General features: G+C 38.5%; 1 protein-coding gene across 1 annotated transcript in view; it reads right to left on the bottom strand.

Annotated features, from left to right (window-relative positions):
• The window catches only part of TNKS (tankyrase), a 222,684-nt gene that overhangs the window by 181,495 nt on the left and 14,025 nt on the right, over positions 1-27,164 (bottom strand). Inside the window, exon 2 of the mRNA XM_063076600.1 lies at positions 10,894-11,118. Within this exon, the coding sequence (XP_062932670.1) occupies positions 10,894-11,118 (225 nt within the window). The remainder of the gene's footprint in view (positions 1-10,893; positions 11,119-27,164) is intronic.

The following is a 27,164-nucleotide window of genomic DNA, read 5'->3' as shown; positions in this document are numbered from 1 at the left end:
GTTGGGCTCGGCTGGGGGTCCTATGGCTCGGAGGGGTAAAATCACAGTGGAGTCAGGACCTGAGTCGTCTGCCGGACTGCGGGCACGGCGACTCCTGGTCCTAGCGGCTGGTCCCTCAGGATCGGAACTATCGGGCGCCTGGCCCGGCACCGGTCCGATCGCCTGAGGGGCCAGAGGAGGCGGCAGGGCCGCCGGGTAGGGCGGGGGCTCAGAGAGAAGGAGCGAGTCGTCTGGTGTCGGGAGGACGGGGGGTTGGGGAGGGGCGGAAGGCTTCCTTGTAGGTGGCCTTTGAGTATTTTCTGATCCCGAAACAACAGCGACTTTGCTGGAGGGTGGCACCCAGGGAGGGGGATTCTGGGCGAGGTCTTGCCATACCACGACATAGGCAACCTGGTCCGGGTGTCCTCCGGTCTCCTGAAAAACAATCTTTTTAACTGCAAAAATGACAGTAAGATCAAAGGTTCCCTCTGGCGGCCAACCTACGCCGAATGTGGGCCACTCAGACGAACAGAAAGTCTGCCATTTTCCTTTTTTGATCTCCATGGACAGATTGTGAGCCCTGGCTTTGACATCTTTCCAATGATCTAGAGTAAGGGAGAGGGGCGTAAGGGCACTTTGCCCCATCTCGAAAATTTCCAATAGGGGAACGACGACGCAAAGACCTATCACAACTAAGACAAAAAGAAACCAGAAACGGCGACGAGACCGAGTGCCGTAGAAATAGAAGAAAGAGTCCGATGGCAGAGCGCGCCTCCCGAGACGCGGTGAGACCAAAACACAATAATCCTCTGCCAAGGGGTCCACCAGGCGTCCCTGGTCCTCCCCTGATCCTGGGACGTCTCCCAGGATTGCCGGGTGGCGAGCCCCCGAACACGTCTGTTCGCTACCCGCACTTCGCTCCCAGAGCGACTAACCCGGAACAAACTGAAACCAAAATGCGCGCGCTCAGAAAAGACAGTCGAAATCACTGAGTCAGACACAGAGACGAGACACAGAAACGAGACACAGAACGACTGCTGGCCAGCTTACCTCCCGTTGGTGGGTCGGTGGTCCCTGGGTGGGGGTCTCCGATCCCGGACGAGCCCCCAAATGAAAGACTCCCGCAGTGGGTAGTCAGTCAGTTCAGGGAGACCCTCCCAAGGAACAGCGAGACCACGGCTTCGGATGCAAAAACAAGAGGTTTATTGAACACACAGGTACCCGGGCGACTCAGTCTTTCGAAAGACTGGCGCGCCGAGTAGAGCTCCTGGGTCCTTTTTATAGCAAAAAGCGCGGGTACAGAAGCGAGAAGCAAGGTAATTGGTTAGTTTAAATCAAGCCAGGGGTGAACTTCGGTCAAGTGGGAGTCCTTGAAACAGCTGAGGGGCACTCTTGAAACTTTAACTGACTTGTCTATTTCTGGGAACTATCCGCCCTTTGCCTCGGGCCGGGGCCCAGGTGCATAACCACAGATATCCTGTTTGACTCTGTTCCCCTTGTTTCTTAACTTGACTTTTTGGCTGTATTTTCCCTATACCCTTGTAAAAAGCACTTCCTTCAGCAGCTATTCTTATATCTGATAAAATAGACTTTAAACTAAAAACCATAAAAAGAGACAATGAGGGCCACTACATAATGATAAAAGAATTGATCCATCAAGAAGCCATAACAATCATAAATATACATGCACCCAATGTTGGAGCAGCCAGATTTATAAAGCAAACTCTATTAGACCTAAGAAGGAAATAGACACTAATACCAAAATAGCAGAGGACCTGCACACCCCACTGTCAATACTGGACAGATCATCTAGACAAAGAATCAGCAGAGAAACACAAGATCTAAACAACACTCTAGACCAATTGGACTTGGCAGATATCTACAGAACATTCCATCCAACAACCTCAGAATATTCATTCTTCTCATCAGCACATGGATCATTCTCCAGGATAGATAACATGTTAGGTCACAAATCAAGTCTCAATAAATTCAAAAAAACGAATTATCCCATGTATTTTTTCAGACAACAATGGATTAAAATTAGAAATCAATAACAAACTAAATTATGGAAACTATACAAATACATGGAAATTAAACAGCATTCTACTTAATGACATATGGGTCCAAGAAGAAATTAAACAGGAAATCAAAAAAATTATTGAAACTAATGAAAACAATGATACATCATACCAAAACCTGTGGGATACTGGAAAGATGGCAAGTAAACAACCTAATACTTCACCTTAAAGAACTAGAAAAAGAAGAACAATCCAAACCCAAAGTTAGCAGACGGAAAGAAATCATTAAGATCAGAGCAGAACTTAATGAAACTTAAACCCAAAAAAGATACAAAAGATCAACGTATCATAAAGTTGGTTTTTTGAAAAGATAAACAAAATTGACAAACCATTAGCACAGCTAACTAAAAAAAAAAGAGAGAAGATCCAAATAACAAAAATTAGAAATGAAAAAGGTACTATTACAACTGATACCTCTGAAATACAAGGAATCATTCGAGACTACTATAAGCCAACAAATTTGAAAATCTGGAGGAAATGGATAAATTTCTGGACACACACAAAAACTACCAAAACTGAGCCAAGACAATATAGAAAATCTGAACAGACCAGTAACAATAAAAGAGATTGAAGCTGTTATCAGAAGCCTCCCAACAAAGAAAAGCCCAGGACCAGATGGATTCACAACAGAATTCTACCAAACATTCAAAGAGGAATTGACACCAATTCTGTACAAACTATTCAAAAAGATTGAAACAGAGGCAATTCTCCCAAAGCTTTTCTGTGAAGAAAACATCACCCTGATACCAAAACCAGGTAGAGATACAACTAAAAAAGAACACTACATGCCAATATCCTTGATGAATAAAGATGCAAAAATCCTCAATAAAATATTAGCTAACAGAATACAGCAACGCATACACAAAATTATACACCATGATCAAGTGGGATTATCCCACGGATGCAAGGTTGGTTCAACATATGCAAATCAATAAATGTGATACACCATATCAATACAATCAAAAACAAGGACCATATGATCATCTCTATAGATGCTGAAAAAGCATTTGATAAAATTCAACACTCGTTCATGATAAAGACTCTGTACATGTTAGGTATAGATGGAAAGTATCTCAACATAATTGAAGCCATATATGATAAACCCACTGCCAATATCATCCTGAATGGGGAAAAGCTGAAAGCTTTTCCTTTAAGAACAGGAACTAGACAGGGATGCCCAATCTCACCACTCCTAGTCAACACAGTGTTGGAAGTACTAGCCAGAGTGATCAGAGAAGAGATGGAAAAAAAGGGCATCCAGATTGGAAAAGATGAAGTCAAACTGTCCTTGCTTGCAGATGACATGATCCTATATATCGAAAAGCCTAAAACCTCTACAAAAAAACTCTTGAAATTGATCAATGATTTCAGCAAAGTAGCAGGATACAAAATCAACACACGAAAATCAGTAGCATTTCTATTCTCCAATAGTGAACATCCAGAAAGAGAAATCAAGAAAGCTTCACCATTTACAATAGTCACCAAAAAAATAAAATACTTAGGAATTGAGTTAACCAAGGATGTGAAAAATCTCTATAATGAGAACTACAAACCATTGCTGAAAGAAATCAAAGAGGACACAAGAAGATGGAAAGATATCCCATGCTCTTGGATTGGAAGAATCAACATTGTGAAAATGTCCATTCTATCCAAAGTGATATACAAATTCAATGTTATCCCCATCAAAATTCCAATGACATTTTTCTCAGAAATGGAAAAAACTATCCAGACATTTATATGGAATAACAAAAGACCACGCATAGCCAAAGCAATTCTCAGCAAAAGAAAAATAAGCCGGAGGCATAACACTATCTGATTTTAAACTATACTATAAAGCTATAATAACCAAAACGGCATGGTACTGGCATAAAAACAGACACACTGATCGATGGAATAGAATAGAGAATCCAGATATCAACCCACACACCTACAGCCATCTGATCTTTGACAAAGGCACCAAGCCTATACACTGCGGAAGAGACTGCCTCTTCAGCAAATGGTGCTGGGATAACTGGATATCCATATGCAGGAGAATGAAACTAGACCCATACCTCTCACTGTATACTAAAATCAATTCAAAATGTATTAAAGAATTAAATATACACCCTCAAACAAAAAACTTCTGAAAGGAAACATAGGAGAAACACTTCAGGAAGTAGGAGTGGGCACAGACTTCATGAATACGACCCCAAAAGCATGGACAACCAAAGGAAAAATAAACAAATGGGATTATATCAAACTAGAAAGCTTCTGCACAGCAAAAGAAACAATTAACAGAGTTAAAAGACAACCAACAGAGTGGGAGAAAATATTTGCAAAATATACATCTGACAAAGGATTAATGTCCAGAATATACAAGGAACTCAAACAACTTTACAAGAAAAAAACAAGCAAGCCAATTCAAAACGGGCAAAAGAGCTAAACAGGCATTTCTCTAAGGAAGATATACGAATGGCCAGCAGACACATGAAAAAATGCTCAACATCACTCAGCATTTGGGAAATGTAAATCAAAACCACACTGAGGTACCATCTCACCCCAGTTAGGATGGCTAATAGCCAAAAGATTGTGAATGGTAAATGCTGGCGAGGTTACAGAGAAAAAGGAACTTTCATACATTGTTGGTGGGACTGCAAAATTGTGCAGCCTCTATGGAAAATGGTATGGAGGTTCCTCGAACAAATGCAGATAGATCTACCATATAACCCAGCTATCCCACTGCTGGGAATATACCCAGAGGAATGGAAATCATCAAGTCGAAGGTATACCTGTTCCCCAATGCTCATCACAGCACTCTTTACAATAGCCAAGAGTTGGAACCAGCCCAGATGTCCATCATCTGATGAGTGGATATGGAAAATGTGGTATATCTACACAATGGAATACTACTCTGCTATAAAAAAGAATGAAGTACTGCCATTTGCAACAACATGGATGGACCTAGAGAGAATTATATTAAATGAAACAAGTCAGTCACAGAAAGGGAAATATCACATGTTTTCACTTATTTGTGGGAGCTAATAATAAATAAATACACAAAAAACCGGGGTAGGGGGGAGGGAAGAAGACATAACAATTACAATTCCTTGAAGTTGATACAACAAGCAAACAGAATGGACATTGTTGGGAGGGAGTGGGGAGAGGGAGGAAGGAGGGAGGTTTCGGTAATGGGCCACAATTATCAACCACATTGTATATTGACAAAATAAAATAAAATCTGGAAGAAAAAAAAATGACAAATGTCCTTTATGGCTCCCAGATCTTGTATCAGCTGACTCCACAAAATGTATGCTTACAATCTGCTTTTTTTAAAATGGAATTTCATATTGCATATACATGCATACTTTGAGATGTTGCAGGTCTGGATCTAGACCACCACAGTAAAACAACTATCACAATAAAGCAAGTCACACAAATTTTTTTGGTTTCCCAATGCATATAAAAGTTATATTTACACAAGTGTGCAACATTATGTCTAAACGTTATGTCTAAAAAAATGTACACACCTTAATTTAAAAATACTTTATTGCTAAAAAATGCTAACAATCATCTGAGCTTTCAGTGAGTAGTAATCTTACTGGTGGAGGGTCTTGCCTCATTGTTGATGGCTGCTGACTAATCAAGGAGGTGGTTGCTGAAGATCGGGTGCCAGCTGCTGAAAATAAGACAACAGTGAAGTCTATCACACCAACTGAGTCTTCCTTTCACAAAAGACTCATCTGCAGCATGGGATGCTGTTTGATAGCATTTTACTCACAGTAGAACTTCTTTCAAAATTTGAGTCAATCCTCTCCAACACTGCTGCTGCTTTACCAACTAAGTTTATGTAATATTCTAAATCCTTTGCTGTCATTTCAACAATGCTCACAGCTTCTTCACCAGGAGTAGCATTCCTTCTCAAGAAACCACATTCTTTGCTCATCCATATGCGGCAACTCCTCTTCTGTTAGTTTTATCATGAGGTTGCAGAAATTCAGTCACATATTCAGGCTCCACTTCTGATTCTACTTCTCTTGCTATTTCTACCACTTCTGAAGTAGTGAACCACTCAAAATTATCCATGTGGGTTGAAATCACCTTCTTCCAAACACCTGTTAATTTTGATATTTTCACTTCCTCCCATGAATCATGAATGTTCTTAATAGCATCTAGAATGGTGAATCCTTTCTAGAAGGTTCTCAATTTAATGTGCCCAGATCTATCAGAGGAATCATTATCAATGACAGCTATAGCCTTATGAAATATATTTCTTAAATCATAAGACTTAAAAGTCAAAATGACTCCTTGATCCATGGGCTGCAGAATGAATGTGAGATTAGCAGGCATGAAACCAACATTAATCTCCTTGTACATCTCTGCCAGAGCTCTTGGGTGACCATGTTCATTCTGAGCAACAGGTCTCAACAGTGGTCTTAAAATACTTAGTAACCCATGCTGTAAACAGCTGTGCTGTCTGTCACTCAAGCCTTGTTGTTCCATTTTTGGAGCACAAGCAGAACAGATTTAGCATAATTCTTAAGGGATATAGGATTTTTGGAATGGTAAATGAGCACTGCCTTCAACTTAAAGTTACCAACTGCATTAACTCCTAATAAGAGTCAGCCTGTCCTTGGAAGCTTTGAAGCCTTTCTAGTTATGAAAGTCCTGGAAGGCATCTTCTTCCAATATAAGGTTGTTTCATCTACATTGAAAATATGTTGTTTTGTGTCACCACCCTCATCACTTATCTTGCATAGATCCTCTGGATCACTCGCTGCAGCTTCTACATCAGCACCTGCTGCTTCACCTTGCACTTTCATGTTATGGAGATGGCTTCTTTCCCTAAACTTCATGAACCAACCTCTGCTAGCTTCAAAGTTTTCTTCTGCAGCTTTGTCACCTCTCTCAGCCTTCACAGAATTAAAGAGAGTTAGGGCCTTGCTCTGAATTAGGCTTTGGCTTAAGGAAATGTTGTGGCTGGTTTGAGCTTCTATCCAGACCACTAAAACTTTTTCTAGATCTGCAATAAGACTGTTTTACTTCCTTGTCATTCGGTTGTTCACCGGAATAGCACTTTTAATTTCTTTCAAGAGTTTTTCCTTTGAATTTACAACCTGCCTAACCGGCACAAGAGGCCTAGCTTTCAGCCTACCTTGGCTTTCAAAATGCCTTCCTCACTAAGCGTAATCATTTCTCGCTTTTGATTTAACGTGAGAGACATGCAAATCTTCCTTTCACTTGACCACTTAGAGGGCACTGTAGGGTTATTCATTGTCCTAATTGCTGTGTCTCAGGGATTAGGGAGGCTCAAGGAGAGGGAAAGAGACAGGGGAATGGCTGGTCGGTGGAGCAGTCAGAACACACACAATATTTATTAAGGCTTACATGGGCACAGTTCACGTCACCGCAAAACAATTACAACAGTAACATCAAAGATCATTGATCACAGATCAACATAACAGATACAATAATGAAAAAGTCTGAAATATTGTGAGAATTACCACAATGTGAGATAGAGACACAAAGTGAGCACATGCTGTTGGAAAAATGGCACCAACAGGCTTGCTTGACACAGTTGTCACAAACTTCAATCTGTAAAAAATGCATTATCTGGGAAGCACAATAAAATGAGGTATGCCTATATTCAGAAAGTAAAACTATAATTTTTTGAAGACTTTGTATTCTGTGGGTAGGAAAAAGTAGGGAGAAATGAATAAGTTCTAAGGGCAGAAAGTGTGTTCATTTCTTAAGTAAACTAGATTTGTTATATATAATATAAATACTATGTCATCAACATTCCTCTAATAAACTCCATGCCCTCTGTCTGTCTCAAGTAGTTGGTTTAATTACACAAGCATTTAAAGTTGATTTTTTAAATAACTTCAATCTACATTTTCTTCTTTTCAATGGTAGCTAAATAGCATCTATGATAGAAACACATGGGTTAAACACTTTTAAATTGACATTTTTAAGAAATATCAATAAAGGACAAATGGAAGAAACTAGGAAATCTATATAACATAGTAGCATAATTCAAGTTGAGATCTTAGCAACAACAATAATGACACAGTAATAACAATATTTATTGAATGTGCACCATCCCAGGTACTCTAAGTAATGAATTTGCTAATCCTCTCAAGAACCCTGTGAAGTAAGGATAGTATTCCCATTTCACATATAATGAAACATGGAGGTTAAGTAAGTGGCATCATTTATATATCCCCATTTATATTCTGATTATAGTTTCAAAGGTGCACTTCCCCTTCCCTCAACTTTTATATGACACAAGCAGAAGGAAGACAGTATGTGCCAAAGCCTGTTGAGGACTGTGAGAGCTGGGGCCTGCAGAGATCCATTCTTTAAAAATTTAAGCCCTACATCTAGTCCGTTATTTCGCCAAAACTAGACAAAAGGAACACTTTCATTATGTACTTTGGGGAGGAGGATTAAGAAGAGGAAAGGAATATTAATTTCAATAAGATCTTCAAAGTACTGATAGAATGAAAAATTCAGAAAAGTAGAGGCAGGAAAATAGAAAGCTGAAGCCTAGAAAGGAGAATGTTTTAAGAAGGTGAAAACAGTATAAAATTCTATGGCTAATGACTGAGAAAAATCCAATGGATATAAACAAGGTGAAGCAAGAAGGGGTGACGGCAGGGAAGCTGAAAGTTCAATAATAGTTATCACATACAAAAACAAGTAATTTAAGAGGTTTTGTGGTCAGAGAGAGGAAGTTATATGTTCATGCTTTTCAAGTTAGTAATGATTTGGTCCAAGATATGGCTGTGTCAGTGAGAGACTCAGGAGAAAATGAGATAATCAATAGAAAGTAGAAGATGTCAAGGAACTAAAAGGACAATATATCCAAAGGGTCATGTCAATGAATGATAAAGTGACAGAGGATAATAACAGAGAATGTAATAAAGAAATATGTCAGGCATTGCAATAATTTGAGAAATACTAAAAAATATATTGGAGGTTGAATAGATGGCTATGAAGAGGGAATAATCTTAATCATTATTAAGAGAAAATCTTAATAATGGTACCACCACTCTACCTTTAGAAATGACAAATTTATTATACCGAAATGTGGAAGAATTATTAAAATTATTAAATCAACCTGCCATGGACTAAACAAACATGAGTATCACCACCTTGAGTATCAAGAAATAGATGATACACTCAGAAGAAACAATGCTTGTCCTCTAGAAGCTTTCTTGCTTTAAATTTCAAAACACAAAATTCTATACAATAAAGCAAAACCTAAATACATATGAGAAAGAAATGATGACATAATGCACTTTCATATATCTAGATACTTAAAATGGTTGAAAAGCTCAATTTTGTTTGGAATTGCTTTTCTTTTAGATCACAGTACATACTGAAAATATTAAGCTGAAGATATTAAGCTGAAAATATTAAGCTTTGAACTACTGTATTTGAAACACTCAGTTAAAACTTTCCAGTACCAATAAACTGGCTGGTGTTCAATTTCAGCAACATAAAGAAAAAGCCTCTGCCTTAATACTAGATGACCTTCCTTGAATCAATGTGAAGTATTCAAGTGTTATCCAATTCGGGAAGATCTTGTACTTTATAATGGCTCTCATTGATGCAAGGATGGAAAATCTGCAGTCTTTTAAAGAAACTGTTTAAGTTAACTAAATTTGACAATAGCAATCCATCAAAATTTTTAAAAAACAACAAAACAAAAAAACCAAATTTAGTTCCATACCACTTGGCATTTGACTTGCATTTGGAGAGGTAATGTATGAATCTTGTTCTTAATCAATTTTCAATTATAATCTCTCTACTTCCCTTTTGATGGAAAAGAACTGTTTCTAGAAGAAACAATAAACCCTTACCTATTCTGAGGGAACAGTACTTGTACCACAATAAAAAACAAGACCAACATAGGAGCAAGGGGCCACAGACAACTGAATAAAGGAGCCACTCAGAGGCTGGTAAGTCACTGAAGTATTTGGAGTGCAGGAGTTGGGGGAGACTGGCCCAGCAGGGGAACACTGGGGCGCAGCATGAACAGCTGATCTGCCCCCCAATCAGCACAGGCCCATTCAGTGGAGACTGATCACGAATACAGAACTGCAGTGGGTGCAGTTTACTGCAAAGACTGAGGTCCAGACCAGAGTTTCCACACAACCCAGGTTTACTGACCCTCACAAGACCCAGAAGTGCTTAAAAGGTCAACAATTAAAACCTGAGATGCATAGAAAGCCTTCCCCACGGAATCAGCAGCAAAGCAGCAATTTAGGTCAACCACAGGACTCAAGTGCTGGTTTCCACAGGAAGTTCCCCCATTTTAGAAGTAAGCCAAGGACAATAAATTAGTTCCAATGCAGAGTTTAAGTGGTACGATTAGCGAATAATCCAACGCAGAACTGAAAGAAAAAACCTTACAGATCAGAGACAAAGTTCTGATACTAACCAGTAAAGGTCGTAAAGGTCTAACACCACCAAAGAACATCTATAAAACCTAGAAGAACAAGAAGCCCCCTAGCCTCCCAAGCCAGGGTGTGGGGGGCCAAGGGCCTCAGCCACATCCCCCCAAAGTCTACATCCAGCCCAGACACAACCAAGCTGCCGCCAGAAGTCCCGGGGGCTACCCTGCTGGAATGAAGGGGGTGCCATGGGCCTCGACCGCAACCCCCTCCCTCCTTCCTCTCCCATCCACCCTATACCCCTCCCCTTTCACCTCTTCCCCTCACCACCAAATGCTCCACAACATCTTAGAATGTAAAAATATATATATAATTAATAAATTTTAAAAACAAATAAATTTTAAAAAATTACCATTTGGGGGAAATAAAAAAACAAAACAAAAACAAACAATACTTACCAATACATACATCGATTTTCCCTTTAATGGCAGCTTCATGCAGAGGAGTATAGTTCCAGTTATCCCTGGCATTTGGATCGGCTCCTTGGCATAGTAACAGACTCACAACCTCAGCATGGCCAAAAGAACAGGCATTATGAAGTGGGATGAGACCACCATCATCACGAGCATGGACATTAGCACCCATCTGTAGTAAGTGTTCTACAACATCCTTCCTTCCAAAACCTGAAAAGAAAGGAAAAAAATGTCATATACATTAAATCTGTTTTGTAAAAAGAACCATTAGAATACCTCTAACAATATCAAGAAATATGAACAACTGAAGTATTGTACTCTTATAATAAAAAGGGTAAAATAAAAAATAGACAAATAATAATATTAGCTCCATTCAAACTGACTGTCATTTCACAGAACTAAGAACATTCTTCCTTTAGTCTTTGGGCAACTCATTCAAAAAACCTTTCTTATAAAGAAACAACAGTCACAATTAATATGTTGATCCTTTAGTAGGAGATAATAGAACTGTGGTTACTAGAGGTGGAAAGGGGGAAGAGAGTGGGAGAGGAAGGGAGGTTAATGAGAAATTGGTTAACAGACACAAAGAATGATTACATACTGTAATGATGAATAAGCTAACTATCCTGACTTGACCATCTTACATTGTACATAACTACTGATAGTCAACTTTGTACCCCACAAATATGTATAATAAATTATCTTTCAATTAAAAAAATAATAATTAAATTTTTTAAAAAAACTCTTTTCTTAAACACTTATTATATGCTAGGCAACTGTGCTAGAAATACAAAATGAATGAGACAAGACTCCTGTCCAAGGCACTCACTTTCTACTCATGCTTCACAAGACAAAATTATATGCACAAAATTCATTTTTATATTTGAAGATAAGAAAGGTTATTAAATATTGCTGACCACTGAATCTAAGACAAATCACAACACTCGACATTATATTAGGGTAATTGAAGAGGAATGTATGCATACCAGAAATAAGTGGTGACAGTCTGGTTATAAGAATTTTAAAAGGAAGAACTAAAGATGATGCCAAAATATCTATTCTTGGGACTGGTGGCCAAACTATATAAAATGGGTGGTTAAGTGAAACAATTCAAGCTTGGATTTATTAAGTTTGAGGAAACAAAATGGCAAACAAGTGGGAATACAGACATTTGGGAATACAGAACCAGAACTTTGGTAAAAAAAAAAATCAGTTTTCACAGAGAAAAGGGATTAAAAAAAAAGAGCCAGATAGGATCTGAAGCAGTGTAAGGAGTAGACAAACACTTAAAAAGATAAGAAATACCACAAAAGTATAACATCATGGAAGTGAAGGAGCAACCAGACTATATAAAGTCCAGCATGTTGAGGATTTAGTGAGATCAATGGAAAAAGGAAAAAATAGCCACTGGTCATTTTAAAGTAATTTTAGTACAGGGATAAAATTACAAGATACACTGCAATGGATTAAAAAAGGAAACTGCAAATATTAGCATTTTTATCTTTACAAGTTAGTATTTTTATTGATTCTTTTTCACTTTAAATGTTATTAGGTCATATTGGCTATTGCTATTACTTTCTGTGTGATATTGTTAGAAAATGGCATCTTAAATAGAACTAAAAGGCAGTAAAAGAGTCATATCTTCCTCCATTTTATGCCTACATTAAATATATAAGAACCGTGTGGAAAATAGCAAGGAAAAAACCAGAGATATATTTTAAGATATGTCTTCCATGCCATCTTAGAAATTCTTTCATTCAAGGAATGCAGGTTCTAAGAAAGTCTCCAAAATATGAATAAATGATATGTTTCCACAGATATGTTATCATAAAGTCAGAATTAGATTTCCATAGATAATATCCTTCAAAGTAGGCTGAAAATTTGGGGTAAAAAGTGGTCAATTTTATATTAGTAACTGAAACAGCAAAACAATATATATAAGAAAAAATAATAATGGAAAGGTGTTTTTAGATTAATCAGTCTTTTAGATTAAAAATATACAAAACAAAATAGAGGAGGAAATATATATATTTAAAATATAAATGGACAGAAAAAATACTAAATCAGTAAGTAGTATGATTATGGAGTTTTTATTTTCTTTTTGTTTTTCTCTGTTTTCTTAATTATCATATAAAACACAATTTTGTATAAAATACATATTTGTATATACGTATGTGTGTGTGTATACACATATATGTTCATAAAAGGAGATGAACAGTCAAAATCAGTGAAGAAATATTTTAGGTGACAATTATGAGGTCATCTCTTCTAATATGATTCTGTATTTAATTATTAAAATACACTATTAGAGATTTTATTATACACAAATCAAATTAGTCCCCTATTTACTGAAATTAAGGAAACTATAAAGTTCACTGAAAACATATACTCTATCTGTGACTATAATCATAATTGGTCACTTCCCATTCTATCAATGTTAAATGCTTATGTATTATTTTTTCATAAATAGGAAGAAGTCATTATCTGTGAAGGTTATACACAGAAAGCCTTCATAACCAAGGTCTGTAGTCAGAATTATTCGCTTATTTGAGTTTGACTTGCTTATTTGAATCTAAAGAACCAAAATAAAAGTAATAATTAGGGTCAGTTTGAAGAACTGAGAACCACATAGAATTTGAAAGTAATGTCACCCTTTAGGGAAATATTCCCTAAGTGAAAGAAAGCATTATAGAAACTACTGCAGATAAGATTTTCAATGTCCCATTACATCATACTAGCACATCTAAAAAGATATCTGTAACAATTTTTAAAGGAATAATGTTGCTACTTATACATATATTTATGGCTTAGTATTGTGAAGTACTCAAGGAAAACCAATGTATCTTTTCTCTCTCTGATCACTAATAATTAAGACAGTATAATACTCTACTTTTTACCAACACACAGTGTGCACTGTAAAAGACTCCCAATTAGAGTTATATAAGAGGTGTAATTTAACTCTTACAGGAAAGTTCTTTTTGTTCAAGGTACATGCCCTATTCTTGACAATAAAATAACAATAATACCGGTAAGTAGCTATCATTCATTGAGCTCTTCTATGTGTCAAGAAGCATGCCAAATGCTCGATACGCATCAGTGCCTCACCATAACACCCTGTGAGACACCCTGAGCCTTACTTTATTGCTGAGAAGTTCTTTCCCTCAGTTCTGATGTTCACAAACTGTACTTCCAAATATACATCTCAAATCTGTCTACGTCCCACTGCTACCAGCTCGGATTCAAGTCTCATAGTCTCTTGTCTAGACTTCTTCCTGATTTCTCTGCTGTCACATCTGCTGTCCTACAATTCATCCTGAACACAAGAGGCAAGATGATCTTTTCAAGGCATAAATCAGCAGGTTGCTTTCCTGCTTAAAGTCCTGCAATGGGTCCCCTAACACATGCAATGCAACATGAGTACAAACTCCTTATGACCTACCGGGCTTTATGTGAGCTAGCTCTTTCACTTCTCCAATCTCACTGAGTTTTACTGACCCCATCTTTCACTATTTGTTCCCTAAATATGACAAACTCTTTTCGGGCTAGGGGACTTTGCACTTGCAGTATGCTCTGCCTGAAGATCTCAGCCGCAAATCTTCACAGGTCTAGCTCCTTCTGTCATCCAATCCTTAGCCCAAAGATAAGCAACTCAGGGAGACCTTCACTAACTACCCAATTTAAAGCCACCCATGTGCACACACACCCCCTCCCGTCACTGCCAACATCATCCAGTTTTACTTTCCTCCTGTACTTAATCACTACCTGAAAATGCCTTACTCATTTATTTGTTTACCTGTTTATTACATATCCCCCAATTCAGGATGTTCCATGAAGACAGGTACCCTGGTTCCCTCATGTATCTCCATCACCTAGAATAGTGCCTACCTAATATTTACTTGCTCCATGGTAACTGGACCACAATAGTAAGTAAGCAGCTTTTCATTTTATGTTTTCAATCCACAAAAACAAAACAAATGTAAAGGTCTTTCCAACTATGAAAATATCAGAAATATTAAGTATTTAAATGAAAAACAAAACTTTTATGAAGGAAAATTATCTGTGATGTCACCACCCACAGATAACCACCATGAACATTTTGATGTTTAAACTTCCAGGTTTCTTTTCTTGCAAGTGTGTGAGTTTGTGTGTTTCTAAATGTGTTTTTTCTTGCCTTTTCACTATTCAAACATCACAGATGTTTTTTTCAGATAAAAATTTTAAATTTATATACCATTTTTTACGGATCCTTAGCATTTCATTACATGTATATGTCATAATTTATTTAGTGACTGGTTTCACCACTATAAAAAGATTTTTGCCATTACAAATAAAAAGTTAAAATGAATTTCCTTATACATATATCTTTGTATATTTGTCCAATTCTTCATTTAAGATAAATGCCTCAAAGTAGAAGTGCTAAGTCAAAGGATACACCTTTGAAATTCCATATGTTGCCAAACTGTCCTCTAATTCATTCCGTTAATTTTCAATTCCAACCAAAATGCTTGAGAACACCCCATTCTATGTACTTTATTCGTAATAAGCCTTACAATGAAGCAAAACTATGAATTTTTATTTTTTTGTTCAGATGTTTTACTTTCAAAAATTAAATATATAAATACAGTTGAACTCTCAGTCCTAGTCCTCTCCTTTCTTCCCCAGAGATACCATTACATATATTCAATGTCTGTTGTATCATATAATTTTAATATTTTCATATATTTATTTACATACTAATCTGTTAAATATATTGTGTTTACACATTTATATATTTATTTCATATTATATATATTTCATATTCCATGTTATTAGAATATATTATACATACCCGTATTACTATTGTCAATATCATACAGTTCAACCTTTGTGAGAAGTTGATAATTATCACAATTATTCCCTTTTCTTCCTGCCAACAGAAACTCAATTTTGCTCAGGAATTGGGCAGAAAAATAATATGCTAAGAGATGGCAATCCCTTCCTCAATCCAAGGAATGAATCCTAATTACTCTAAGCCAATCAGGTGATTTCATTCCTTTCGGCCAATGAATGGCAACAATATAAAAGGGAAAATCTAGAAGCTTTTGGAAATACTTTTCTCCCTACAAAGAGGTGTGGGGGGAAGAAGTCCTCTTTTTTCCTTTCCCCTTTCCTCACAACTTTTAGAAAATTCAAAAGAATTATGAAAATACTGCCAAAGAATCCCTACTATGTTAATAGAATAGTGAACCAACTCTTGAACTTCCTACCTCTACATTTCTTGTCAAGCAAGAAATAAATGTCCTTAGACTTTAAGTCACTGTTGGTTGAAGTTTTGAAATACTAGTAGATGAGCCCATGCACACTGATAAAATCATCTGCTCATACATTTACTAACAATTCAAGTTCCATCTCTTGTCAGCTGTCAGTTCATTGTCTTTAATTTTCCGTTGGGTTGTTTGTCTTTTACTTATTGTTTTGAATATTCTGAACACTAATCTTGTGTTGGTTAAATGCATTATAAATATTTTCTCTGTTTATGGCTTATTTTTAAACTCTATTTACAGTGTGTTCAATCTCAGACAAGTTTTAAATTTTAACAAAATAAACTGTATTAATCTTTTCCTACATGGTTTGTGCTTTATATCTCATCAAGAAATCCCTTCCCACTCCTACACTGTTGTGACATTTTCTTCTAGAATACCTTTATAATTCTGCTTTCCCATTCAGATCTTTAATCTACCTGTAAATATGGTATGAGTTAGAGATCTAATTTATTTTTTCCTTATCTTTTCTCTGATTGGTCAGTTTGTCTGTTAGTATAACTTTAAGTCTAGATATGTAGCAGGTCAGAGTCGACCCTCCTTGTTCCTCTAAAAAAATTATCGTGGCTCTTGCTTTTTGATGTCCAATATAAGTATCTTCAAGTTTCAAGAAAAAACTTGCTAGAACTTTTTTTTTCTAAAAATCCCTCATTGGTTAGAATTAATTCTAGAAAGCTGACAAATTTACAATATTGAGTTTTCTAATCCATGTACATGTTATAAATCTCTACCAATTCAGGTTTCTATGGCCTATTTTGTGTTTTTCTCCAGTAATATCTTGCACATATTTGTCAAGGTTTACTGGGCATTTTAAGGTTTTTGTTGCTATTCAGATTCAGATAGAGTGGGCAGCGGTACATCAGGAGAGGTCAGCAGAGCTAGAACACTTGGAGCCCCTGAATTATACTAAGGAGTTTAGATTTGAGCAGAGTTTTGTCACATAGCTCAATCTGTCTGATAGCTAACATGGCTAGAACACAGTAAACGGTAGGAATTGTAACATAGATCAGAAAGACAGGCAAAGGCTAGATTATGTAGGGCCTTTATATCAAGTAGGAACATACTCAGTTGCAAATAAAAGGATATCTAACTAGTGGAGGCATAAAATTCACTTGTCTCACACTATTTGTCTAGACATAGGCAATCTGGGCTCACACAGCAGCAGTGGTATTAGGAGCTACTTAAGAATCTTTCCACTCTGGTATCCTCAGCATATGTAAGCTTTCTTTCCCTTCTTGTCACCTCATGGTCACAAAAGAGTGCTGCATCTCCAAGCCTGATATTCAGGTTCCTAGACAGGAATGGAGAGAAGATAAAGCAAGCAAAAGGCTTTCTCTCAGCCTTTTTATTATTAAGGAAGGAACAGCCTCTTCAGATACTTTTACCTATATCTCATTACCCAAAAATTTTTCATCTATCCAGCTACAACAACAACAAAAAAACATTTATAACAAATTCAAAAACAAACAAAACTAACCTATGGCTGGTGAAAGGGTTACACAACAGACACAAGATAGGGGCTTATGGATTGCTGATAATGTTCTGATTCTTGAGCTGGGTGCTAATTACCCAGGTGTATTCACTTTGTGAAAATTCACCTCACTATATACTTACCATTTGTGCACACTTGTGTGTTATATTTCAAAAAGAAACTATAATAATGGTGTTGTCAAAGGGGTAGCAGAAATATAAATTAGAATCTTTTAGGAAAGCAAGGTTAGTAACATATCTACCTGCAAAAGCTCTTTAGGATTAAATGTACAGCAGTATCTTAAGAACTTTCAGCAATTACACTTTTAGTTCATTTCATAGACTCAGAACCCAGAGCTCTTATAACTCTACAATTTCAGGAACACCAAGCCAGTTTTTCTTCAAAGATAACAACTACCTTACAGGCTTATTAACAGTAAATTCGTAATGATTGCCAAAACACTTTTTAAATCATAAAAGGTAGTACAAATATTAGATGTTCTTAATCTCACTGGACTTGGGAGGCTTAATTTGGGTTCCATTTCGACTTCAAGCAATGATTCTCAACCCTGACAGAGGAGACTTAAAAAAAAAACAAAGTTCTACCCCTACTCCAGCAATTTGACTTAATTGGTCCAGGGTTAAGAATCATTGCTCGAGTATCAGCATCACCTGGGACTTGTTAAAAATTCAAATTCTCAGGTTCCACTCCAGACCAATTTCAAGAGAAATTCTGGGGTGTGTGGCCCAGCAATCTGTATTTTAACAAACTCTCCAGGTGATTCCAATGCAAAATTTGAGAACCGTGGTTCTAGTGCTTCTGGAAATTTATAATCCCCCTGAAAATTACATGTAAAATTTGGTATTTAAGTATATCTTTCTGGGGAGAATGTCCATAGCTTTCATCAGATTCTCAAAAGAGTGTTAAATAAAATTAAGAACCACTTGTGTTAGCTCAGCAGCTTTCCAAGTACAATCTGTGGATGCCTGGTTGTCCCTGAGACCCTTTCTGGGGAACAGAGAAGTCAAAACTATGTACAAAATAATACTAAGATGATCAAGGGTTCAGATCCCCTTACTGGCCAGCAGCCCCCAAAATAAATAAATAATACTATGATGATTTTGCTTTTTTACCGTACAGACCATGCATGATTTTGTAACATCATGTGTTGATTATTTGGAAAACATACTCATGGTGCTCTTGATAATACACACACAATAGTAGGTAAAGTCGCTGACACCTTGGCATGAACCAAGACAGTGGAACCAAACTATATGAGGCATTGTATTCTTCACCAACAGGCCCTCACAGTTTAAGAAAAGATTAGCAAGCTTGACTTAAGAATGCCTTTCATGAAAATGTAAATGTTATTAATTTTATTAAATTCCAACCCTTGAGTACATGTCTCGTAATGTTACTGTGAAAAAATGAGAAATGCACATTAAGCACTTCTAGTGCACATCAAAGTATGATGGTTGTCTTGAGGAATAACACACAATTGTTTGAGCTCAATTTGACCTGTGTATTTGGCAGACATTTTCTCAAGAATGAACAAATTGAGTCTGTCACTTCACAGAAAACAAATGACAGTATTTGTTCCCAATGATAAAATTTGAACTTTCAAGCAAAAACTAGAATTTTGTAACACTTATATCTGCCACCATAAGCTTAACAGTTTCCCAGTTCTTAAATACTTTTCTGATGAGATTGGTGGTGATACAGTATTAACCAATGTACTTACTACTTTGTTATAAAGCAAAAAGTAACATTTGGAAGATATGCATAGCTTAGTGAACCAATATTTTCCAAACGACTAAAACATGCACAGGTATAAGATCCATTTGTGCAAAATAGACCAACGGATTTTAACATAGCAGAAGTATAAAAAATCCACGGTTTCAGATCCCACATTGCAACTTACCTTTAGGAAACTACTATTTATTAAGTTTAGATGAAGTATAAAGAAAAAATGACCAAGATTATCTGAAAATGCTATTAAAATATTCCTTTTTTTCCAACCATATCTTGGAAGCAGGATTTGAAGCAGGATTTACTCCATATACTTCAATCAAAGCAATCAACATATGATAACAAATGGCAGACAGATGCAGATGAGAATTCAGATGTTTTCTTTTAAGTCAGACATTAAAGGGAATTGCAAAATGCAAATTAATGTTTCTCATTAATGTTTGTTTTGGAAAACTCTTTTCATTAAAAGTGTTATTTACCCAAACATATAATCGATTTTATTATTTTTATTTTTTAAATTTATTAGTTTTAATTTCTAATATGTCACCATAATCTACATAAACAAAAGTTCTTTCAATTATTTTTAAGCGTGTAAGAGTCCTGAGACAAAAAGTTTAAGAACCACTGCATTTTGAACATAAGCTTCCTCAAAGTCGGGAAATAATGCCATTCTCATTATCTCTGCTCCTTATAGCAATCTTATTTATTGAGCTGTTACCATCTACTACAAAATCTTACCCATGCTAGATCCCTGAGAAACAAACCAAGGAGGAAAAATGCAGTATGGAATTGTCCCAAAGACTGTTAATTAAGCAAGTTGCATGAAGTTCTTTTGACTTCCATAAACACTTCATTAATGCTGAGTTTCACACTGCCAGAGAAGGCCTACAGTCACTCAGAAATGTGAATTAACAGAAGAGATGAAAGAGTATCCTCAGCAAAATCACTGAGATTAACTCTCTTGAATACACTATTTTCTGTATTTCATGTTGGTAATATTAAGAAATGAGTTTTCTGTAGGCAATAGACCAAAATGTTCACTATGATACCCTTACTTGTTTTACATTTTATTGTAAAATATACTTACCATAAAATTTACCACTGTAACCATTTTTAAGTACAGAGTTTGTAACCATTCACTTAAATTGCTTGTTCTTTCAGTAAATTTCCATAAGTAACCTCTCCTTCTTCTTCCTATCCATCTTTCAAGACAACGTTTCTGGTGCAGGAGTCAGAACTGTGCCTAAGTTGTTTTGTAGGACCAATGGAGTTATCTTGGCCCAACACAAGCCAGGCTAAACTGATTGAGCCTGCAGATTTCTCTACTGAGCCTGCGATGTCTGATGGGTGACCTTTTAACATCAGAGGGCTGAAACATCCACCTCCAGATCCTACTAACACCACCATTTTCTGAACACACAGAGGCATACCTGCCAGACAGCTGAAGAACACACTCAAGTCCTTTTAACCAATCACGACGCCCCCTTGCCTAGAAGCACCCCTAGCTACTTCCCCATAAAGATCTCTTCTTTCCCAAGGCAGACAAGGTGGATTTGAGATATATTTCTCCCATCTTCTCATCTGGCCACCTTGCAAATAAACCTTTTTCTCTGATACAAAGACCAGTGCTTCAGGGTTTGGCTTTCGGTTGCTCACCAGCAAACAAACTCCATTCAGTTCAGTAACACGTTCAGTGGCATTATGTACTTTCATATTGTTGTGACTCCCTGTATGTTTTATTTACTGTTCAAAAAACTTTTTTTAACTTTACTGCTTCTGTGAGTCAAAATATATGGCAAAATTTATTGTCAAGATTTCCTAACAATTTTAAGTATTTTTTTAAAGAAAGAAGCTGCTAAAATATCTTCCTTCCATTTAGTTATGAGTGTCTTCAAAGATTACTTCCAATTACACTTTTTATGTTCATAAAGCAATCAAACAAAAAGATCAAACACTCCAATATTCTAATAATTGTAAATGTTCCAATTCCCTACTTACTAAAAAGCTTTACTTTAAACACCTAGGAAAAGGGCTGGAGGGAAATACGCCAAAATTACTGTATTAGCAGCCTCAGGATATTAAGATGATGGGCTTTTTACTGAGTTTTCTAAAATTTCTATAATTGCTTTTATTAACAGAAAAATGGTGTGGGAAAGCAATAAAACTGTCAATTTATAAAGTGACTCAAAATACAGACTTTATTTCTCATTGTTACCAACCTTGCAGTTGAGTAGCACAGGTCAAATGGTTACAGGTCAACAAAATGTAGGTTTAAATCTGGCTCCATCACTTAACATTGATGTGACCTTGGACTTTCATAACAAATAATAACCAAGGACTGGACTAATATATGAGAATTATTTATAATTTAAGAAAATCAGAAATCACAAGTGTTAACCTAAAAAGTTCACTTGTTCAAATATTTATAGAGCACCTACTATGAGCAATTCACTGAATTAAATACTAAAGTTCTCTTACTATATACTCCAAATGTATGTGCTTCCATAAAATTCCAATACGGTAACATTTAGACTTTATTGTTAAATTTTTGTGGGTATTGGTGGGTAACTAAGGGGCAACCAAGTTTTTGATAGCTTGCTCTAAGTTTTTCAAATTAAAAAGTTTTTGTTTTTGTTTTTCCCCAAATGAGAATATGTTCCTGCAAGGAAGAAAAGCATAACTTGGCATCTCTTTTCAAGACATTAGAAAATAATGCTTAAAATGTATTCATTAACTGTAATCTGATGTCATTTCTTTCCAAAAAGCCAAATTTCCATAGTCAATATGAGAACAACCCGAGCTTTTGGAAAAGGGGAGCTGCACATCTCATTAACAAGACAGATGAGAATGGCAAATTGGTAAATATATCAGAAATGAGGGCATCTGATCTTTTCAGTGTCTACTTATACAAATACATACCCTAGCTTTTCAAAAGCATTATTATTAACTAAGCATTGAGAGATTTAGTTTATTTTTAAACTGTAGCTGATAATATGGCTTTAAGGGTTTTTGGTCAATCAGTAAATTCAAACAATCTTTTTTGAGTTTGGACTAGTAATTAACAGAAATCATCTGCTAGCTATGCTTCTCACTTTTTTTTTTTTTTAATCTACCACCACTGGGAGGAAATTGTAAATTCAAACAAAGAATCAAACAACATCTGCTACCAACCATTAGTTCACTTTGTTACACAGAAAAGGCAAAAGGGAAAAGAAATTTTAGGACATATTTCCACTTTTCCCACAACTAAAAAAAAAAAAAAAAAAAAAAAATCACGTGTCCAGTTGAATGGGGAACTTACAAACTCCAAAAAAATTTTATAATTTCTTAAATTATAAATAATAATTCTTAAATATTAGTCAAGCTGCTTTAATTCTATATATAAACAGAAACCTGAACAAACATGCAAAACAAGTTTCCACAAAATAACTCAGCTGTGGTAAAAAAGAAATCTTGAATATCTGATGCAGCATTAAAAGAAAAAAGCAGTGAGCACATAAAAACAGAACACTCAGAACTTGCCTCAATCATTCAAAATCAAAACGATTTTTAAAAAGTGAGTCCCAAAGTCATCTGGCTTTCCTGTAGCAATCCTTAAGAAATCTACCCTAGTCAATTCTTTACTATGCTTTTTATTCACCAATAAACTAAAAGTTCATTTCTAAATGTTTCTTCCTCCTGCATGTTTTATTTGTTTGATTAAGCCCTATAAAGAAAGGCTTCACCTTGTCCTCAGACTCTGATCCATCTTCATCTTGACTGATCCTACTCATTTCTTATTACAAATCCACATTAATGACAGATGGTATTAGTGCTGGAGTGAGCAGGACTGAAGCCATGGTGGGACCTAAAGCTGCCTGGGCTGCAGAGCGGAGGAGGATTTTTAAAAGGACAGTTTTTTTCTCTCCACCATTTCTTCCCATCTCCCGACGACTTTCTTATCTCACTCGCTAAGTAAGAAAAGAAGGCCGAGAAGCTAATTAGCACTCTGCAAAGCAAACAGTTCTTTCTTTGAGACTTGTAAAGTTCTGAGAAATGATCAAGGCCAAATGACTGAAGCTGACCTTGGGCACCAGTGAAGTACACTGGCGCAAGTCAAAATCGTGCAGGGTCCTGAGATAACAGCAAAGATGAGAACAGAAACCAGATGAGGCTTTGGCAAGACCTTGTACCTGACCCATAGAAATGGACTCCTCGTAACTCACATCTCCTGCTCTTCTGCTTTTCACCTCCCACATTCCATTCCCTCAGCGCTTCCTTTAAAAACCCCTCAGTAAATGTAAATCTTTGAGATGGGACAGCCTACCACCTCCTTCAGCTGAATACATCTGCTTTTCTAACACCAACCATTTGACTTCTGAGGTTTTTTCTTTCCTTTTCAAGGGGGCGGGCAGCTGGACCTGAGTCCGGTAACATTAGGTCCCTGCCAAGATCAGGACAACATCCCAACTTCCTGAGCTTATCTGTCAGAAGAATAAACATAGGGCAGATTTACCTCAAGAAGTCTGACATAGGGGAAAAATAAGAATTTTAGAGGCACCTGTCTCTTCCATTTTATCTATGCATATTTTATAGTTAAGTACCCAAAAGATTTCTTTGTCTATGAAGCCAAAAGAGGCTATTAAATACATTTAAGACTAAACCATTATAGTGTTTTCCCCTGAAGGAAGTGCTTTTTACAAGGGTATAGGGAAAATACAGCCAAAAAGTCAAGTTAAGAAACAAGGGGAACAGAGTCAAACAGGATATCTGTGGTTATGCACCTGGGCCCCGGCCCGAGGCAAAGGGCGGATAGTTCCCAGAAATAGACAAGTCAGTTAAAGTTTCAAGAGTGCCCCTCAGCTGTTTCAAGGACTCCCACTTGACCGAAGTTCACCCCTGGCTTGATTTAAACTAACCAATTACCTTGCTTCTCGCTTCTGTACCCGCGCTTTTTGCTATAAAAAGGACCCAGGAGCTCTACTCGGCGCGCCAGTCTTTCGAAAGACTGAGTCGCCCGGGTACCTGTGTGTTCAATAAACCTCTTGTTTTTGCATCCGAAGCCGTGGTCTCGCTGTTCCTTGGGAGGGTCTCCCTGAACTGACTGACTACCCACTGCGGGAGTCTTTCATTTGGGGGCTCGTCCGGGATCGGAGACCCCCACCCAGGGACCACCGACCCACCAACGGGAGGTAAGCTGGCCAGCAGTCGTTCTGTGTCTCGTTTCTGTGTCTCGTCTCTGTGTCTGACTCAGTGATTTCGACTGTCTTTTCTGAGCGCGCGCATTTTGGTTTCAGTTTGTTCCGGGTTAGTCGCTCTGGGAGCGAAGTGCGGGTAGCGAACAGACGTGTTCGGGGGCTCGCCACCCGGCAATCCTGGGAGACGTCCCAGGATCAGGGGAGGACCAGGGACGCCTGGTGGACCCCTTGGCAGAGGATTATTGTGTTTTGGTCTCACCGCGTCTCGGGAGGCGCGCTCTGCCATCGGACTCTTTCTTCTATTTCTACGGCACTCGGTCTCGTCGCCGTTTCTGGTTTCTTTTTGTCTTAGTTGTGATAGGTCTTTGCGTCGTCGTTCCCCTATTGGAAATTTTCGAGATGGGGCAAAGTGCCCTTACGCCCCTCTCCCTTACTCTAGATCATTGGAAAGATGTCAAAGCCAGGGCTCACAATCTGTCCATGGAGATCAAAAAAGGAAAATGGCAGACTTTCTGTTCGTCTGAGTGGCCCACATTCGGCGTAGGTTGGCCGCCAGAGGGAACCTTTGATCTTACTGTCATTTTTGCAGTTAAAAAGATTGTTTTTCAGGAGACCGGAGGACACCCGGACCAGGTTGCCTGTGTCGTGGTATGGCAAGACCTCGCCCAGAATCCCCCTCCCTGGGTGCCACCCTCCAGCAAAGTCGCTGTTGTTTCGGGATCAGAAAATACTCAAAGGCCACCTACAAGGAAGCCTTCCGCCCCTCCCCAACCCCCCGTCCTCCCGACACCAGATGACCTATTTTCTCTCTCTGAAACCCCACCTTACCCGGCGGCTCCGCTGCCCCCTCTGGCCCCTCAGGGAAACAGATCGGCACCAGGCCGAGCGCCCGGTGATCCTAGCCCTGAGGGACCGGCTGCGGGGACTAGGAGCCGCCAACCTCGCAGTCCGAGAGACGGCTCCGGTCCTGACTCCACCGTAGCTTTGCCCCTCCGAGCCATAGGGCCCCCAGCTGAGCCTAATGGCTTGGTCCCTCTACAGTATTGGCCTTTTTCCTCAGCAGATCTTTACAATTGGAAGTCTAACCACCCGTCTTTTTCTGAAAAACCAGCAGGACTCACGGGACTTCTTGAGTCCCTTATGTTCTCTCACCAGCCCACTTGGGACGATTGCCAACAGCTACTCCAGATCCTCTTCACCACTGAAGAGCGAGAAAGGATTCTTCTGGAGGCCCGCAAGAACGTTCTCGGGGACAACGGGGCCCCTACACAACTCGAGAACCTCATTAATGAGGCCTTCCCCCTCAATCGACCTCAATGGGATTACAACACGGCCGAAGGTAGGGAGCGTCTTCTGGTCTACCGCCGGACTCTAGTGGCAGGTCTCAAAGGGGCAGCCCGGCGCCCCACCAATTTGGCTAAGGTAAGAGAGGTCTTGCAGGGACCGGTAGAACCCCCCTCGGTTTTCTTGGAACGCCTGATGGAGGCATATAGGAGATACACTCCGTTTGACCCCTCTTCTGAGGGACAGCAGGCGGCAGTTGCAATGGCCTTCATCGGACAGGCAGCCCCAGATATCAAGAAAAAGTTGCAGAGGCTAGAGGGGCTCCAAGATTATTCCTTACAAGATTTAGTGAGAGAGGCAGAAAAGGTGTACCACAAGAGAGAGACAGAAGAGGAAAAACAAGAAAGAGAAAAAAGAGAGACAGAAGAGAGAGAGAGACGGCGCGATAGGCGCCAAGAAAAAAACTTGACTAGGATTTTGGCCGCAGTGGTAGGTGAAAGAGGGTCTAGAGATAGGCAGACAGGGAACCTGAGCAACCGGGCAAAGAAAACACCTAGGGATGGAAGACCCCCTCTAGACAAAGACCAATGCGCGTACTGTAAAGAGAAGGGTCACTGGGCAAGAGAATGTCCCCGGAAAAAGAACATCAGAGAAGCCAAGGTTCTATCCCTAGATGACTAGGGGAGTCGGGGTTCGGACCCCCTCCCCGAACCTAGGGTAACACTGACTGTGGAGGGGACCCCCATCGAGTTTCTGGTCGATACCGGGGCTGAACATTCGGTGTTGACCCAACCCATGGGGAAGGTAGGGTCCAGGCGGACAGTCGTAGTAGGAGCAACCGGCAGCAAAGTCTACCCCTGGACCACACAAAGACTTTTAAAGGTTGGACATAAACAAGTGACCCATTCCTTTTTGGTCATACCTGAGTGCCCTGCTCCTCTGTTGGGCCGGGACATTCTGACCAAACTAAAAGCTCAAATCCAGTTTTCTACAGAGGGCCCACAAGTAACATGGGGAGATCACTCTACCATGTGCCTGGTCCTAAACCTAGAAGAAGAATACCGGCTGTATGAAAAGCCGGCCTCTCCCTCCATCGACCCATCCTGGCTCCAACTTTTTCCCACCGTATGGGCAGAAAAGACAGGTATGGGAAAGGCATCAGACCCCACATCCAAAGGTTCTTAGACCTAGGGGTCTTAGTGCCCTGCCAGTCGCCCTGGAACACCCCTCTGCTACCAGTAAAAAAGCCAGGGACCAATGACTATCGGCCAGTCC

The sequence above is a fragment of the Cynocephalus volans genome, chromosome 13 (genome assembly GCF_027409185.1).
Source record: "Cynocephalus volans isolate mCynVol1 chromosome 13, mCynVol1.pri, whole genome shotgun sequence".
NCBI classification, from domain to species: Eukaryota; Metazoa; Chordata; class Mammalia; order Dermoptera; family Cynocephalidae; genus Cynocephalus; species Cynocephalus volans.
The sequence above is the reverse complement of the archived record's forward strand: the minus strand, read 5'-3'. Positions and strand labels throughout refer to the sequence as shown.